This window comes from Alnus glutinosa, chromosome 10, assembly GCF_958979055.1.
Source record: "Alnus glutinosa chromosome 10, dhAlnGlut1.1, whole genome shotgun sequence".
In the NCBI taxonomy this organism is placed as follows: Eukaryota; Viridiplantae; Streptophyta; class Magnoliopsida; order Fagales; family Betulaceae; genus Alnus; species Alnus glutinosa.
In genome coordinates, this window is record NC_084895.1 from 1,411,665 (window position 1) to 1,431,181 (window position 19,517).

At 35.5% G+C, this 19,517-nt stretch overlaps 1 protein-coding gene and 1 long non-coding RNA gene across 2 annotated transcripts; one reads left to right on the top strand and one right to left on the bottom strand.

The window, feature by feature from the left end:
* Positions 1 to 1,843: 1,843 nt before the first annotated feature.
* LOC133880255 (uncharacterized) lies at positions 1,844 to 5,154 on the top strand. Its single transcript, XR_009902222.1, has 3 exons — positions 1,844 to 2,395; positions 3,510 to 3,545; positions 4,856 to 5,154. It is a non-coding gene; the product is annotated as an uncharacterized LOC133880255 (long non-coding RNA).
* A 2,705-nt stretch (positions 5,155 to 7,859) lies between these two features.
* On the bottom strand, positions 7,860 to 17,859 carry LOC133879331 (uncharacterized). Its single transcript, XM_062317856.1, has 9 exons — positions 17,701 to 17,859; positions 17,455 to 17,536; positions 16,616 to 16,695; positions 12,537 to 12,639; positions 12,270 to 12,426; positions 10,875 to 11,003; positions 10,247 to 10,333; positions 8,854 to 8,898; positions 7,860 to 8,498 (listed from the first exon to the last, which is right to left on the bottom strand). The coding sequence occupies exons 1-9, from the start codon at positions 17,804 to 17,806 to the stop codon at positions 8,358 to 8,360; spliced, it is 930 nt and encodes a 309-aa protein (XP_062173840.1). The 5' UTR covers positions 17,807 to 17,859; the 3' UTR covers positions 7,860 to 8,357.
* Between the last annotated feature and the right edge of the window lie 1,658 nt (positions 17,860 to 19,517).

A 19,517-nucleotide genomic window follows, 5' to 3' on the forward strand; every position in this document is an offset into this window, starting at 1 on the left:
TTGAGATACGTTATTCAGTATATTTGGATTTTTATTTTTTTTTTTAATTTCTTCATTTTAAAATTTAATTATTAAATTTGTAAGACTTACACGTGTAGGTGACATCAGCATAAAAAGATGTGTAAAACTTTATCATTGAATATGTCTATGGAACCCAAATAAATTTCTAAGTAAAAAAGTTTACTTAAAAAAAAATGTAAAAGCTGTTTTTTTTTTCTCTATTCTTTATGACTAGGGTGGTAAACGAGCCAACGAGTTGAGTTCGAACAGGTAGTGCATATCCAAGCTCGACTTTAATTTGAGCTTGGCTTAGCTCGCCAAGGAGAATTTCTTGTGCGAGCTTGCCTGCTAGGCAAGTCGAGTACTCGAAATTTAGCTTGTCTAACTCAGCTAACAAAGAATTTATAGATTTTTTTTTTCTTTAACTTAACCAGCTCATCTTCCCAACCAACCATCAGATGAGACAAATTGAATTAAATAACGTTAGTAAAAACTTTTAGGCCTCGCTCGGTTTGCGAAATAAACTCTTGGAATTGAATGATTAGTTCATAAGAATAGTCATTACTTTGTTTGGTAGGGGTCTATTTTTTAGAATAGTTATTCCAATGGAAATAACTATTCCCTTACGAAGTGGAATACCTATTCCTCTAAAAAAATGAGAGGAATAGCTATTCTTAGGGGTGAGCATAAAATCAATGACATCCATGCGGGGGTGGGTGACATGGGGCGGGGGATGCGGGGTTTGCGGGTTGTGCGGGTATCCCCGGTTCAAGCCAAAACATGAGAAAAATCAAACCAAAGCCAAATTCAATACCAAACATAGACAAGCAGTGATAATTCTTTCCAGTGTATGTTGCGTATAAGAGGAACCCACAACAGCAACAACAAGAAGAATATTCTTGAAAGAGGATTGCCATAAAGAAAATTAGTCATTCTTGGACTCACCTTCTCATCCTGTATATCAACAACACTTCTTGGTAATGCTTTGTTTACCCATAGGCCACTGGACCCGCGGAGCCAGCGAAGATGGGAACGATCGATCGAGGTTGTGGTGCTGTGCGGCGTAGGAGAAGAAAAGGGAAGATGAAGTTAGGGTTTTTTCTGGATAGTTGCGTTTTAGTATTTATGCTAAACACACCGTTTGGAGTAGGGATTGTAATGACTAATAGTTGTAACACACTTTAAAAAATACTACAACTTGCATGTGACACGTGGTCCACTAGTCTTCAGCTCTTCATCTTCCAGATTCTTCCTCTTCTCTTCTTTCCGTTTTAGGTTTCACCATTTCAACTTCGGCTCTTCTTTTCCTTTCTTCTTTTCACAAATCCTCTAGGCTCCAATCCTCCTCCATTCCGCGGTCCTCTTTCACTTGTAGCGAAGATGAAGAGAAGAGGAAGATGAAGAGTTAGAAGAAGAAGAAGAAAATAAGAGAAACATGAAAAGGGGGGTGCGGCTGCGACGCGCTAGGGTTAAGGAAAGGGGGGTATGGTTTTTTTAATTATATATATAATTTGTGCGGGTTGGGGCGGTGTGGGGCGGGTCCCTAGCTTCTTTCAAATGGTCCCCCCGCAACCCACACCGCACCGTGCGGGGCCCAAATACATGTAATATCCCAGTTTTTTTTTTTATAATATATATATATATATATATATATATATATATATATATATTTTATAACTTATTAAGTAAGTTGTAAAAAAAAAAAAAAAAAAAAAAAAAGAAAAAAAAAAAAAAAAGAGGAAGCAACTTGCACAACAAGTTGTATTATTTTATTATTCTTTTTCTTCCTCTTTCCCAATTCTTCTTATCTCCTTCTTTCTTCTTGTTCTTTCTCGCCGTGTACACAGAGTCAGTGACAGAGAGAGAGATTGAGAGGGATAGAGAGAGTAAAATCGGGAGAGTGAGAGTGGAACAGAGAGAGAGATTGAGAGAGAAGAGAAATAGAGAGAGAGAAGCAGAGATCGAGAGAGACAAAGAGAGATGCCGAGAAGAAGACCCGACCCCCGGGAGGTCAGATTTTCCGACCAACCACGGTGGGTCGGAGCAGAGGACGCCGGCAATGCTATTTCCGGCGGGCCAGGTGTTGTTCCGGCCGAACACCGCGACCCGTGAGCCCAGAAAACCCGAGAGACCCGAGAACCCGTGACTCACGATCCGTGACCCATTGAACCCGACGGCTTGAAGTTTGGTTTTTCCGGCGATTTTCGGTGGTTCCAGTGGCGATTTCCGGTGGGTTGAAGCAGAGGCGAAGCCCGGTGGCCGGAGAACACGATTTCCGGCGAGACAGAGCTGGGTTTTCCGTGGGTCGTCGTCGGAGGCGATTTCTGGTAACTTGGGAGGCGATTTCCGGCGAGAAATCAGACCGGTTTCTCTGTCTTTCTCAGTGATTTTTCCGGTAGCTTTCTAAGAAAGTCCTCTAGGAAATTTCTTGTGATTTTACCTCAAATTGTTGTTGCTTGCTTTGTCGTTCTCTGTTTTGATCTAACTGATTTTGTTGGGTAATATGATGAATATTTCTTTGTGGATTATTGATGGATATTTCGGTTGTGTTCTTCCCTGTTTAGTGGTTACCCGGGTTCCCTGTTTCGACAGTGTGTGTGTGTTTGGATTTTTGTGGGTTTCGGCCGGTAGTCTTAATCTTGTGGTTGTGAAATTGTTGATGAATTTTAGCTGATTTGGGTGAAGTTTTGGTGATGGGTATTCTTGTTTGTGGTTAAAAATTTTGGAAGATTTTGGGTATTAATTTATGTTTGAATATTAGTACTGGAGATTATCAAGGTAAATAATTTTTATGATTTGATTCATAGTTGTTGATTTACTGAGAGTTTGATGATTTTCTGGATTATGATTATTGTTAAGATTGAGGGTTGATCGTTGGAAAGATTGTATTTGTTAGTTAGAATTTTTGAATGGTCTGTTAGGGTGCTCTAGAAGTAAGATAAGTCGTGAGTGTTATGTTTGGTGATTTCTGGATTCTATTTATAAACTGATTGTATGGGTATTGTGGTTCCTGTTTGTTGATCTTGGCTGAAATACTATTCTTTGTTGATGGGCGTTTTGGAGATTTGTTATTAATTATTGTAGTTAAGGATTATTATGTTTTTAGTGTTTAAAAGGATTCTGGAATAATTTAGGAGTGAGGGTTTTGGATTGGGTATATTATGGATTTGATGTTTGATTGAGAGTGTAGGGAGTAGATGGTTATGAATTTTTCTAGATGGTAGTGTTGGATTTTGATACCTGGCTTTGAGGATGGCCGAATGGTTGTATGTGGGTAATTTAGTAATTGTTTGATAATAATCATTTGAGTATGTGTTTTCAGTGAGTATTGGAATTTTGAAGATATGTAGAGTACTTTTTATATAAAAGTTGTAGGATATATTGGTTAAGTGTTTTAATCCTTGGATAGAGATTTTGTATATAGAATATACATATGAGATAATTTAGTTTAAGTCTTAGAATTGAAATTTCGGAACGATCAGCTAAATTTATTCTCGTGTTTTATTTAGGTAGAAGCTCGACTCCGAGGCTAACGGCTAGTCCAGGTAAGGGGATACAACACCGAAAAACCCCAACAAGATTTTATTATAAATCTTTTGAAAAAGTGTTGGGGAATTTTACAAAGTGTTGCTCATGCGATTTTTAATGCCAAGCTTTATTACTCATATGATATTGTTTAAGAATTTTGAGCATAAATCACAGTTTTGGTTAAGAGCATTTTTAAGAATTATGATTTATGCATAATTATAGTTAAGACTATGAGCATTTTAAAATTATGGATTATGCATACTTACAGTCATAATTAAGAGCATTTCAAAGTTGCGAAATATGCAATGATGAAAAAGAGAGCATTTGAAAGTTATGATTATAGAGCATTCCAAAATAAATGACTCTATTTATGAATACAGTTTTGAAAGAAAAGATAATCTAAAGTTAAATTCTGCACATGACTACAGTTATAAAAGCGGCTCTTACAGTTTTGAAATAAAGTTTACAGATAAAGCAGAGCCTACAGTATTACAGAAAACGTTTATGTGCAGTAATTGTTTAACCTTGAGGCACTACTACAGTTAGGTCGGTACCGTATAGGGTAGCATGGCAAACATACCGCAAGTCGGTGTGTGCTACCATCCGAGGTTGGCCTTCACCTAGGGAAGATCCCCAACCCGGCGACTCTTCTCTGTGACGACAGGCTGAGTCTATAGGTCCTTTGGACAAAGCCAACGTGCGCCGCTCACGGGAATTGGCGGTGTAGAGTTTATAAGAGGTTAAACCACAGAGAAAGGATTAAAGAGAAAACTGATTAAAAAGAATATACTGGATCATAATAAACTGTCATTCTCATTTATAAACTGTCATTCTTATACCATTATTCATATTCTTCAAATTCTATTTAATTGTTCATATGCCTTGCCACCTGTCCTAAAACAATACATTTCACTTTATGAATCATGCTTTAATATGTGTTTTTCTTATAAAACATAAACAGCCTAGCATATCACTTCTCAGATAATTATTCATAACTTGAATCTTGAACTTATACTCAATCTAAAATCACATATCATATTCATACTTCTAAACATCATCGTAATCTTAATATATTCAAAAAAAAAAACACTTAAATCATCTAAAATAAATTAAAATCAATATGCTATTGGTTTAGGTTGTAATTCAATTTACTTTATGCAATTCATCATATGTGAAATTAATTCTTAACAGTGAGTAGAATAAATCTGTCATTATGCATGACTAAAGATTATGGCATAAAAGTTTATAGCATGTTTTATTCCTCCTGGTGTTGTATTTTCCTTACTGAGTTGTCGAACTCACCCCTTCTTCCTCCACCCCCCTCCAGATGACAACCGTAAGAAGAAGTCTTTTTCTTGTAAGGGCATAGACCTCGCTGAGAGCGATTGTTCGTGATGAACCAGCCAAACCCTAATATTGTATAGTATGATTTGTTACTTTTGAAGTTCATGTAATTTTGTATAGATTTATAAATAGAAAGGTTTAAGAGAGTAGAAGTTTTAAATTTATTTGTTGTAATTGCACGTTTCCAATTTATGATTGTAGTACTCAAACTCACGTTTCCCTTATTTCCCAAAACGGGGGCGTGACAATACAGGCCCGTGGCCCACACCATGCATTTGTTTTTCCTGCTAGATGGGGTGGGTGTTGCGGTTTGGGGCGGGTATTACGGTTTTTTGCTCACTCTTAGCTATTCCTAAAAGAATACATTACATTTTTCAAAAAAAAAAAAAAAAAATCCACTCATTATTTTCTATTTTCTTTCATTTTTTTAAAAATAAAATAAAAAATAAAGAAAAAGAAAAAATAACCCTTTTTGGGGTGGTCAGCCAGCCACGTATGAAATAGGGGGTGGTCTTAAAGCATTTAGGGGCTGCACAGAACACCTCCGATGACAAAGTCGCATGAAATTGAAATTGAAATTGATGCATGAATGAAAGATGTTAGAATTGATTTAAAGGGTATGAATGTGTGTTGTAGTTGTGATTTACATTATGCAAATATTGATTAACGAATTGATATGTTAAACTGTTTATGGAATCTTATTGAAAACATGTGTTAAAGCATGATCATGGAATTAGAAAAGATATGTATTGTTTTAAGACATGAAGCATGAGCATATAAATGCTGAACATGGAACGAAGTGAGGTTTACAATCCACGGGAAACGGCAATCTCAAAGGAACAAGTCCCAGGGGGTGTAACTGCAAGCTTTCACTACTTCGGGGCAAGCCCTATACAATTCACTATCTTGGGGCAAGCCCCATACAGGAAAACTTAGGTGAGGAATTCTCCCTACTTTTTCCATGTGAGACAATAGGACAATTCAACTATTTTTGTGAGGGACAAATTTCCTACAACGTACATATAAGATTGACATGTGTCTCTTGACATGTGAGAAACATATGTTATTTAAATAGTATGTGTTTCTTACATGCTTTTTTAATTGCCTTAATTAACAAAACATGTATTTTTTACATGTTTAAATGACACATATAATTTTTATATGTGGGTTGTAGGAAATTTCTGTCCTTTTGTGAGGGGTGTATATTTGCTTTTATTTTATTGAAGTGTAACATTTGTGAACAAGCAAATACAAGGAAAATTCAAAAGAATTTACTCTTAACAATAGCAAAAAAAAAAAAAAAAAAAACGTTTATTATATATACATTAGTGAAATCCAACAACAATTTGGACAAGTGAAAACGCGTGAGAGAAAAAAGACCATAGAAAAAAGAAGTCTTTTTTCTCTCACGCGTTTTCACTTTAAACCTTTAACGTTTAAACCTCATCACTTTCAAGATAATTACTATATTATTTCAAGATTGCCCTACTTTCCAACATCACTTTTAGAGATGATTTACTAGTACATTCATAAATTAACAAAAAAATTTAAAAGAAAAAATAAGTTTTAGATGCTTCTCTTAGAAAATAGTGTCGGTGTTTAGTAAGAGTTGTAATTTGAGCTCATGTCGTGTAATGGGTACAAAAGTTTATAGATCAATTATAATTCGACTCATTTAATTATTTGTGTTGAGTTTGCGGATTCTGTAAAAAATTATAGAATGTCGCATGTCAAGTTCAAATTATATCTCGAATTATTTAATTAAATGAGTTAGAACTTTAATTAATTTAGTGCCATCCAACCCTTGCCAACAAGCCACATGGATACTACACGTCCTGCATTAGAATACTTCAGGCTTGGAGTTTAGAGCACTAGCAATTATTTTACCAGACACTACTAGTTTAAGTGAGAGTAGTAAATTCATATTAGATTTGACTTCACTTATTTGCCTATAAATAAGTTCATACCCCAGGTACAAAGAAAGACTAAATTCTTGTGCATTGAGCATTATTTTCTCACATAAGCTAATTTAGGCATTGAAACGAGACTCCCGAAAAAATCTATTGAATGTACCGTTCACACCGTACCAAAAACTGTCCCAACAGCTTCCTATTGTAATCTTTTGTTGAGTGAAAGCAACAGTTACATGATGCGTATGTTTGCTATTCTGGTAGATGTATGAATGAATTAGGGAGTTGATTGGGGTACAACTTCATCACAACTTGGCCACAACCCTCACTCACAATGGGGTGGGTCCCACACAAGTGGAACCCACCCCATTGTGAGTGGGTTGTGATCAAGTTGTACAAAAGAGTTGTACATTTAGCACTTTGTGGGGATCCTGTCTTCGCCTCTTGGAGTATGTCCAGTTGTTTTTTAGTTTCACTTTGAATTAAATGCTCATGTGTTTATAATGCGATTAGATTTGTCTTTTAGCCACGTTTATTTATACGAAACAATAAATTTAATCATTTAATTTATATTTAAATTCAGTTCAGCACGTTGAATATTTAATTGAAAATAAAAATGAATAATATAAACAAAGTCTAAACTCAAAACCAATATTTTAACAAATAAATAAAACATGAATTTCCACCTACAATAAGAAGTGTATAACTTTAGTTTCATTGTTCAACTATTAGTGTAAGCTACAGCCTTTTTTATTATTATTAATTACATATTTTTTGCTTTAATATGAACTTATTTCTATACAAATCATACCTTAAAATTTCCGTTCACTTCTTGGCAACATTACGCTAATTTCTGTTTGGAAAAATTTTGGGTACTACGGTTTATACTACTTACAAACTCATGTTATGGTACACATTTTCGTATCTGACGTGATAAATGTTATATGAACTACCATGTCCATTTGTAAGAACTTATAGTAAAAGTTTTAGTACCCGTACCTAGCAACACTCTATCTTTATTCTTAACAATACAATCTTTTCTTTCCTTCTTTTGATCAGCTGATGAATACTTTCCAAAGCAATAAGAACAGTGAGATGGTACTCTCTCTCATAATGATTCTTTATGACTAAATATGTAAGTTAAGCATCTCTTTTGGACATCTCTTCCAACAAAAAGCATAAATACAAATAATTTCACGTAACATATCCAACCAATTGAAACATGTCACCGGGATTGTAAGATCGTGAAATTCCAGGGAAAAATTCTTGTAAGCAGAATTCCTATTAACATCACTGTAATAGGACAAGACAAAGTTTTCCTCGATTTGGAAGAAACTTCTTCAAATGGCAATCTGGAAGATTATCCACATGTGGGTGACTGATCATACAACCCATTTAATAATCACACGACGAACTAAAGCGCAGATGGATAGTCTTCTGATTTGCTGCCACCTAGCAATTTGGAGGAAATTCCTTCGAACTGGCTTGGAGGAAAACTCTATCCCGGGGGAACTTGTCCCCTAAAGTTCACAATTTTCAGCAGTCTAACCCACTTTGTACAATGTGGATACAAAATCAATTTGCATTTCTCTTAGCTGTCCGGCTGAAGTAAACCAGAAATTCTGTATTACCCTCGGCACCCTTTAGTGGAGACTCAATCCACCCTTTGCTGCAGAATCCAAAATTCTCTACACCCTTTATGATCTTGTCAAGAACCTGCACAACAAATCCCCAATCAGTAGCAGATCTTCTTCCACTTTTCAGAGTCAATGGCAATTGTGTTTTGTGACTAGTAAGAAAACAAAGAAAGGGAAGGAAACTCTGAATCTTAAGAACATAAGAAAATTTCCAAGTTCACCCTTTTTCATCTCTTCCAGTAGACAACATTAATTATATTTTTGCCATTTTTTTTTCTTTCCAAATTTCACTTTCAATCATGTTTTCAGAAAACTTGATACCAGGTACTAAATCTCAAAGAGGGCTAAAAAAAATCTTATTTCCCAAATATTTTTTTAGAAATAGATGCCAGCATCCTGGAAATCAAGTAACAACCATAGAGGCCAATGCATACCTCTTGATGGACTACAGGATCTCTCACTATCCCACCACCTCCTACCTGCAAAGAAAGTGAAATTTTAAGCTCTTAAGTAAAGAGTTCATATATATTTTTCGAAAAACAATGACCACTTTCTTAGCACTGAAATATTTATGCACAGATAGCAAACCTTTTACGATCAAACATTACACTTCATTTCTTTTATCAATCAAGATACATTATATGCTACCGATACAACGTTTTAAAGAACGAGCACACAAGTTGATCTCTTGAACCTACAAAATTGTCCCACAATTAGTCTAAGATTGAGTCTTACATGAAGGCGCTAGAACCCCTAAAATACCTGCCAGATAATTAATTTTTAACATTGAAAATCTGTTCCTATAGAATGAAAAGAAAAAAGTCTACGTAAATATCCTTCAATCTAAGTGTTTCTTTGTTATAAAACACATACTACCATGGGACAACCTATTGCATGATAGGACTTTAGTATTCATAGAGCTGCACTCTATGTTTGTTTTGTGACCTTAAAGTTGTCCTTCATGTTCTTTACTTGTATAGAGGGTGGATTCTCTTTCGCTTCTCATTTCTCATTTCTCATTTCTGGATTCTTTTTCTTTTTCTTTTCTTTTTTCGATTCATTAATTGTTCGGAGCACTAAGACCATGGCTTAAATGGTAATAGATGGGGAGGCATTGGACTACCAGTTTAGTCCAAATCATTTTTTTGATAAGTGACTACCCGTTTAGTCCAAATCATACCAATAAAAGAATTGCTTTTTGTCCTTGCGCACTTTCCTCACATTCTCTTGTGCTGGGTTACATCCCCTTGATGTCTTCTAATGAACTTAGTAAGCAAAAAGGGGGGGAAAAAGAAAACAGGTTTGATGGGGTTGCTAAATAGCATTCTATTTAGCAACATGTCCAAGTGCTTTCCCCATGTCTTGTAACACAATGTAAACATTTTTGGTGAACCAATTGAAAAAAAAAAAAAAAAAAAAAAAAAAAAAAACCACTAATGGTGTGAACTTGCATGATTCTTCACTTGAGCATGTCATGAATCGACCAAGTCTCAAGTTGAAGCACTAGAAAGAGCTCTTCCGTCATTGTTAAAGAATTTATATACAAAGCAAGATCTGTTTTATCAAATTTGAGTACAGCTTTCTACACTTATACTAGAGTGGAGCACAAATGCAGGACAGGAAAAATTGTAAAATCATTTAGTATCACTGCAATTCATTTGAGTTGAGAGATGGATTCCTTTTTCTATATTAACAAAGATAATAAAAATAAAAATAAAAAATAGCCTAAACTAGCTTCATATGACTGCAGGATGTAAAAACCCGTGTACAAGTGCAAGAAAGAATAAATATACACAAAATGATAGAAAAATAATAAGAGTTTCTTACTTGCGATCTTCGAGCTTCAAATTGAGGCTTAACCAGGGTAACTAAGCCTGCCTCTTCCTTCATCACATTGACTACAGCAGGCATGACCTGCTTACAAAGTACATAAATAAACAAAGATCTTAATATTTGAGGGGGAAACAAACCAAGAAAAAAGATCCAAAAGTTATGCATAATGGTCAATGAACGCACAGGTAACAAGAACTCTAACCCTTAGATCAAGGGTAAAGGATCTCTCGGTGTGTGTGTGTGTGCACGCGCGCGCGTACATACATACGCATACAACCATCATAATATCTATTTGTTTCTTTGAGTAAGTAAATATTAATCATTTATAGCTCCAAGGAGACAAATTGAGTAGATTAGCATAGAAGTGGGACAATTCTGTTGGCTAAAGAAAATCTAACTCACAAACAACTTCTGCCTACTTCAGGCTAAAGAAAATAAAAGCCACTAAAGTTCAATCTTCAAATTTGATAAGTCCAAGAAAGGAAAATGAGAAGAATCATATCACACAACTACTTCAGATTCTGGCCATGCAAATAGATAAAGGAGAGGATGAAAACAACCAGTCAAAAACAACTTTAAATATAGCAACACTAAATATATTCACCACTGTTTGAAAGCTTACCAAGAGAATTGAGATGAATGAAAGGTCCAAAGTCACCAAATCAACTTTTTGGGGGAGTTCAGAAAGGTATCTTAAATTTGTCCTTTCCATCACAGAAACACGATCATCTCGACGAATTTTTTCAGCCACCTAAAGAAGTCAGCAGAGATTATAAATCAAGAACCATTAAGGATCCAAGTGCTTTTTTATTTTTTATTTAAAAAGAAGAGAGAGAGAGAGAGAGAGAGAGAGAGAGAGAGAGAGAGAAACGTGGGCATGGGAGATAAAACAGAATATTAGATATAATTTCTCTATGGGTTCTGCAATAATGGAAGAAAGAAAATCTTGCATCAAAGACTACAGGTTAGATTTTCTTTTGCAGGACTTGATTGATGATGGATAAACTAAAATGCTAATCTAGTTATCTTATAAACAAATAGTTAGAATATTAATTAAGTGATTAAATTTAATATTTCCTATCAGTTTAAGCTTTTGGGAGAATTTGTAATTTAACATGATATTAGAGTAAGGATAATGTTGGGCCTCACTTGTTGAAGGGGAGTTTGAACCCACACGACACACGTGAGGGGGAGTGTTAGAATATTAATTAAATGATTAAATTCATCATTTTTATCAGCTTAAACTTTTCAGACAATTAGTGATTTAACACACAAATCAAACAGACTAGGTTAAGAAACAAAAACAAAAAGGAAAAAAAAAAACCTTTTGTTCCTTCTTATTGCCTTTGATCAAGCAAGTTTTTCTCAACAAACCAGTTCTAGAATAATTAAATAACAAACTACTTCCAGCATTTACATCCCAAGACCCAAAAGCAACCTGAAAGGCAAGCTCTGGGGTTAAGGATGCAGCTCATCTTTTGGTATTTAAATCCCAGATCCACAAGAGTTGTGATGATCTTATTTCAGAAGAAGATTTCTTTAAATTACACTTGAAAAAATAGGGATTTTCCTTCTCTTCAAATTTTCCCTGGTTAATTGGCTTTTCAAACTACTTATCAAGCTTCTCAAATTAATATGCAAATATCTAAAATTTGAAGTATCTCTTCCTTTTGTTTGTTTGTTCTTTCATTCTTGAGCACCGGAAAATTGAAATTAAACTTTCAATGCTGCATTTAACTTATTGATCTTTTGAATTACAATAAATAACTAGAGAAAATCATCAATTAAAGCATGAAAGTTAGAAAGGCCTGAGAAGTCATTTTTCACATATGCAGCAACAAAGATTAATCATCTTGATTGGTATAAAATTGGTAGCAAATATTTCAATCAGAGATAATCACTGATGTCTTCTTCTTTCATCTAACAATCCAAAAGTAAAAAGGGAAGAAACTATGTCCAGATAATGTCTAGGACATATTCGCCATGCAAAAGATATGAAATTAGAACATTATATTACCTGCCCATAACCGACATCAACTCCGTAAACAAATGATGCACCATACTGAAGCAAGCAGTCTGCAAAACCTCCCGTGGACAACCCTGAATCAAGAGCTACTTTACCAGAAACATCAACTCCTAGCTGCTCAATAGCAGCTTCTAACTTATATCCTGCTCTGGATAAAAAAAAAATGGAATTTTTAAATTAATAACACTCTCACTAAAGCTACTTCAGCGATGATATGTGTTAACAGTACATGATGGGTTGCTTCTGGGGAGTAATCACCTACATACATATTTTGGAACTTCAGCCTTTATCTGTACAACAGCTTTTTCAGAGACAGGTGTTCCAGCTTTGTTCACCACCTTTCCGTCAACAAACACTTTGCCTACACCACAAATGTATCAGAGAGAGAGAGAGAGAGGTCCAAAAACAAATGAAAACGACTATAGCTAACTTCTCATGTCAAATGCGCTTCTTCCCACAATGATTAAGAATGGAAGAGTCTACGTTGCAAGCTATTCATCAGAAAAAACAAAAAACGAAGCAAGCCAAATTGAAAAATTTCTGCCTGAATGATAGCACATTCTAAGAAAACAAGACAGATACCCACAACAACAACAAACGTAGCAAGCCAAATCGAAAAATTTCTGCCTGAATGATAGCACATTCTAAGAAAACAAGACAGATACCCACAACAACAACAACAAAAACAATATTGAATTATTTGGCAGATGCAAATCAGTTTAAATCACTTTTATGTTAACATTTATGAAAAAAAAACTTGATCTCAAATTTTTCTTGGTCATATAACTGGTTGATATCTTCATCTGAAATTTAATACCAAGGATGTTTTGAACATACCATACACATTTATAACTCAAAGTTTTTATATCCCTTGGATTTTACCTTAGGTGGTAAGAGAATGAATGGGGTGGGAAGTGAACAGAAGAAGGGAATTGGTCCTAGTTTGGAAAAATGCTCCAAAACCTGACTGAACAATTTGATTGGTCAAGTCGTCAGTTCAAGTAAGCCCTTTAAACTGTTTTGGTCAAAACCCATCTTGGGCTATTTTGACTGCAAATTGGAGATTATCTTCATCTTAAATTTAATACCAAGGATGTTTTGGACATACCACACACATTTCTAACTCAAAGTTTTTATATCCCTTAGATTTTACCTTAGGTGGTAAGAGAATGAATGGGGTGGGAAGTGAACAGAAGAAGGGAATTGGTCCTAGTTTGGAAAAATGCTCCAAAACCTGACTGAACAATTTGATTGGTAAAGCCGTCAGTTCAAGTAAGCCCTTTAAACTGTTTTGGTCAAAACCCATCTTGGGCTATTTTGACTGCAAATTGGTGATGACCCACAAGACTGTCGGCATGGTCTTGTACTTTTTGAAAATAAGCACACATTGCAGGTACTCATCCATCAACTTGTCAGAGTAACACTTTAACCAGTTTATCGCCCCAATTTTTGTTATTTGTTTAGCCACCCCTAAGATTCTTAAAATTAACCAAACGCAATTTCGTCCATACAAACATACAAAAACTTTACATACATTATTCGCGCGCACAAAAAAAAATAAATAAATAAAAACAAAACAAAACATAAAACTCCCATGAAAACGACACTACATGGCATCATATTCATTATTTATCATACTTTTCTGTATTTATTATATTTTATTTAACGATTGTCCAATCGCTATGATTAAGTAACTATTCTTGATCGATAACAGTCCAGGTTTCAAAACACTGGTTTCAAGCCTTTTCAATCCGAGAAGCAAACCGGAAAGAACTGCCATTCACCTTGGTGTGAAAGAATGAGAAGGGGGTTTATCCCAAGGTGATAGAGACCAAGGAGATACACACAAGACAAATTTGCAAAGGCTTTCTAAGTTGGAGAGAATCTTTGGGCTCAGAAATCAAGGGCTTCATGGTTTAAGGAATGGGACAAAAATGCTAGACTTTTCCATCATATGGTGAATTCTCATCAAAGGAACAATTTACTTGGAGCTAGTGGTTGATGACTCCATTTATTGAACTGAAGGTAGATAGTGTGCACTTTCCTCTAATTGATGTCATTCATAGAGACCACTTAGACAGATCTTTTAAAAAGGAGGTAGTAGCAGCCCTTAAAGAACTGAGGAGTGATTAAGCTCCAAGTCTTAATGGCTTTATGATGGCATTTTTACAACATGGTTGGAAGGTATGGAGAAGATATTTAGAGTGCTTTTGTTAATCTTGCGCCAAAGAAGCCGGGAGCTAAAAATATTAGTGATTTTGTCCCAATCAGTTTGGTGGGACTGTGTACAAGATTTTCACCCACATATTGGCTAATAGAGATGACTGCATTGAAAAATTGGTTACTAGATATCAGAATGCTTTTGTTGACGGGAGACAAGTTTGAATTTAGCATTAATTGCTAACAATTGCCTTGATATCAGACCTAGAGATCACATACCACAAGTCATCTGCAAGCTAGATATTAAGAAGCCATGCGACTATATGAATTGGGTTCACTTAATCTATTTGCTGGGCAGATTTGGCAGTTTGGTGAGAAATGGAGAAAGTAGATTGAGTTGTGCATCTTGACAGTTAGATTTTCAGATCTTGTTAATGGAATGCTGACTGGTTTCTTTAATAGCTCTAGGGAGTTGAGAGAATGGGATCCATTATCCCATCTGTTAGTTATATTGGTTATGGAGCTCTTAGTTGAATGCTTTTGAGAGCATTGGAGGGCAGTTGTCTATCTGAATCTCAAATATGGATAGACCTAAAGGTGTATTTGATTGTTTCACTTCTTCTATTTGGGGATAACTATCTTGTTCTTTGATGCAGCAGGTGGACATAGTTTAATATTCGGTCTATGCTTCTTTATTGTGAGGCCATGTCGAGCTTAAGCTAATCTTGAAAAAGTGAGTTAGTTCTGGTGGGGATGTTAGAAGAGCTGGTTGGTTTGTTGTGTTGCAAGGTGGAATCATTACTAATGAAATACCTTGGAATGCCTTCGGGATCTTCTTTTAAGGTAATGAACCATAGAATTCTATTTTAGAAAGGATGGTGGGAAGAATAGTAGGATGGACAAAAGCTAGAGTACCTAACTAGTAGCTCTATTTATTCACTTTCCCCACTCGTGTAAAGTTCACTTGAGAAGCTCCAAAGAAACTTCTAATGGGGTGGGACAATTGAATAATTTTAGTTTCCTCTGTTGGATAATTATACACTGTGTTCTTCTGTCAAAAATGGAGGGCCAGGGGAGAGAAAGCTAAGAACTTTTAAACATTAATTGTTGTGAAGATAGTTACGGCGTTATAGTGAGGCAGGGTCACTTGGGAGACATTATTGGTTTACAATATATAGATGATGGAGGTCAATGGACATCAGAAGCGGTTCATAGACCTCACAGTTGCAGTCTTTGGAGAAGTATTAGGATGGGACAGGAAAGGTTTCCAGCATTTGTTGTCTTCAGAGTTGGGGATGGAAGTAGGATGCTGCCCCTTCGTAACTTATATGAACGCTTGGAGAGAAAAGAACCAACAGTAAGTTGATGGTGTTGAAAAGTCTATTATTGAGACCAAATCAGTTTTCTTGTGCGCATAGCATGAGTGGTCTGCTGTCATTGTAGGTTTGAGACGACACTCAGGTGTAACTTTTTTCTTGTATATATATATATATATAAAAGACTAAAAGAGAAAGGTGACCCCTTTGTCATGATGGTGAGCACCTAGCTGCACGAGGATTATTAGAGAAGGATTTGATGCCATACATTAATGGAACCAATAAAAAGCTGCTCACATTGAACCCTGATGACCCTAACTGATAAGCAATGATTGCAGAATAGATTGTTCTTTTCCATGTATGATAAATCGATACTAACCCAGTGCTAGAAGTAAATGAATTGGTAGTCTCAATCTTTCATGCAGAAAAAATAGAGTAATTCTAAATGTAAATTAACTGTCCATCAAGTGTCCATCAAAAAATGATGTGGCTTTTAAAATCACATCATTGAGCATGTAATTGATCAAATGGTGATTTTAAAAGCCACCTCATTTTTTGATGGACAATTAATGTACATTTAGAATTACTCGAAAAAATACTAAGTTCACCAAATTTATTAATGAAAATGTCAAGAAAATTTTATTAGTAATTATCTCTACTTGACAGACAATACCCTATCTCAACTTTCTCCACCACCAAGCAAACCTTAAGTGCAAACTTATAAAAATCAACCCTTCGATGCTTAAACTGCTGAGTGCTAGCAAATTTGATATGAAATTCATCAGTTTTCTGATAATCGAGATAGTAAACTGCTCGGCATTCATCATAATACATTTTATGCTATTAAAGAATATTGCTTACCTTGTAAGATCCATGATTGAATAAATGTTCGGCTGTATTGTTGAAACCTTTCAAGACATATCTCATCCAGCCTCCTTCTCCTGAACACGTAAAGAGTAGAAGATACCTTGATAAAAGAGCACATGAAAAAAATATAAAAATGATTCAAGACCAATTGCCAGTATCAAAATGGCAACAAGAGCAAGTTTTTACCTTCTTTTCAGAATCAGTCTAAGCCCATCATCAATAATAAATGGTATTTCAAATCATCTATCACCAAATTGACACAATTTTTTATAGCATTGAATTTTATTTTTTTTGGATGAACTAAATTCTTTATAACGCACAGACACAAGATTACAACCACTCCAGTAAAGACTGGACCAAACACCTGCTCAAGAACAGACCCCTAGTCAGGAGCACCACCATAAAAGGCTAGACTCAGAAAGCCAAGCCAAATAACAAAGCTACAACAGAATCATAATCAACACCTAAACAACATACCAAACCAGCAACCCCAAAAGGGCAACAACCAGAAAACATCTAAACATCACCTCCCACACAGGAGGAAATAGATTCCTCACCAAGACAAAATAAGGAGTCAAACAACTCAAAATACAACAAACCAGTAAACAATGTCTACAACAGAATCAGAGTATGTGGGTTCCAAATGTGACTCAGGCCAATTCTGTCTCCAACAAGTTTCACAGAACCCTTAGCATTGAATATTATTGACCTCATTTAATAATTTTATTCCCAACTCATATCATTAAAATGAGAAATTAGCGCTGAAAATCCAATTAAAACACTGAATAATAATAACAAGATAACATAATGATATTGGAGCTAGAAATGCTTACTTCTTTGGTGGTTGAATCTTTCCATACTTTGCAACAGCATAGCTTCTAAAGGGACTGTGAATTTGGGCTCTGACCCATCTCACTGAAAGTTAAGTTTTTTAAAGAATACCCTTAAATATATCAAATTTATACATAAACGAAAAGAGGGGTTTGTCAAAAACCAAAAATACTCAACAACAATCAATTCAACAGCAAAGAAAGCGAACACACACATGTATACACGTACAAAGAGAGTAGAGAGGGTACCAGAAAGCTTTTGCGAGTTGGGGTGAGATAGGAAAGACAAGCTTGGCTTGCCATTGAAACAGAGTGAGATAATGTTAATGGGAAGCTTTAAGAGCTGCAGTGCCATATTTTGCCAGATTTGCTTTCTCGTTCTCTTCTCACGGCAAAGCAGGGCAGAGCAGAGCACGCACCAGTCACCACGCGAAACAGCGAAACTATTGATGATAAAAGAGGCAGAGCATAGCCCATAAGCCCAAAGCATTCATTTTGGAGGCCCAGGTCTTATACAACATGAATAAGAATTGCTATTTCTTAAATCAGTGTAGTATTCTTTAGAATAAAATTTTTATTTTTATTTGTTTATTTTGATACAGCATTGGAATAGTTCCTAAAATTATTATAGTTTAACTATTTCAAACAAAATTTTTCAAGAAGTCGCATATTCTGGTACTACCTTCATAGAAACACAACTTTAAAATGCGTTGTGTCAAGAAGGGTGCGAATATACATATAAGCACATCATCATCCTCATGCGATGTAGGACGTCACAATCACCCCTTCTTTGCACCCAACGTCCCCACTAGACCCTCATGGGGTTGTGCACACTTCCCTCATCTCAGGCTGTGCAATGACTTTGATATCATTTATAACGATATCGATCCACCCCCAACAATATAATATTGTCCGCTTTTGACTCTCTATGAGATGTCACAACGGCCGCTCAGCACAAGCGAGCAAGAATATAAGAGCTTAATTAAGATTTGTCACATGAGACTTAAAATGACATCAACATATGCACAGTGGCACATGGGGTGCACACACAAAAGCGGTGACTACAAAGGGTGGAACGGGGACCGGTGCTACACACCTGATTTTATGATTGTAATTTCTATGATATATTTGGGATGTGAATTGTAATTGGACGGATGGAGGATGAATTAAAGGAAAATAGAAGGAATGAAATGTATCTATTAATTAGAAGATCGGGTTGACTGTTGACTGATTCGAGAGAGTCACTCTCCAAAAAGAAGAATTAGAGAAGAAAAGAAATTTTGATAATTTTGCAATATCAAGAGAGAGAGAGGGGGAGAAAGAGGGAGAAATAATAAAAAAAATAAAAAAAATTGTACCATTGGTATCTGAGGTTAGCTTAAATTATGAATCACTCCATGTGGTATAAAACATTATTGTAAAGTTCTTGTGGTAAATTAAAATTACGAATCACTCCCTGAAGTCGTTTTCCGTTAACAAAATCCGTTAGTTTGTCATGTCAGCGCTAATAAGATAGCGACACGTGTCGACACTTGAGGCCACCGCCTATTGCAGGCCCATTCCAACTTAAATAAGAGTAAAAAGTAATACTATTTAGTAGATTATTATATTATTGCCATACAACTTGATGGTGTGGTAAAGAAAATTAATCATTGGATTAGTACTTTTTAAATAATAATAAAAACTAATAGGTAATTTTTACTATCACAACTTTCATAATGTAGTAAGGATGCAAACGAGCTGAACTCGAACGAATTGGGTATATATGTTCAAGATTGGCTCGTTCAAACATTGCTCGAATTTGAACTCGAGCCGAGTTTCAATCGTACTTTTCAACGCTAGCTCGGCTCACCAAGGAAAAAATCTTGTGCAAGCTCGAACTCACCTATCAGCCAAGTCGAGCTAGAGTAATAGACATGGTTGGCATGCTGCCCCTATAAGCACCCCCACACGGTCACAATGCCGTACAGTTACTAATGACTACTATTATTATTCTACTAAATAGCATTTATGTTATATTATCCCAATCCATAATATACGACGTGTAGCCTGGAGGTGCTTACTTT

What these genes read in the sequence shown, in the direction of transcription:
- LOC133879331 (XM_062317856.1), bottom strand. Translation starts at nt 17,806, where the DNA reads ATGGCACTGCAGCTCTTAAAGCTTCCCATTAACATTATCTCACTCTGT. An exon ending in CAACTCGCAAAAGCTTTCTG is followed by an intron (nt 17,537 to 17,700) that starts GTACCCTCTCTA and finishes CTTAACTTTCAG; the next exon opens with TGAGATGGGTCAGAGCCCAA. An exon ending in TTGATGTCGGTTATGGGCAG is followed by an intron (nt 11,004 to 12,269) that starts GTAATATAATGT and finishes TGACTTCTTTAG; the next exon opens with GTGGCTGAAAAAATTCGTCG.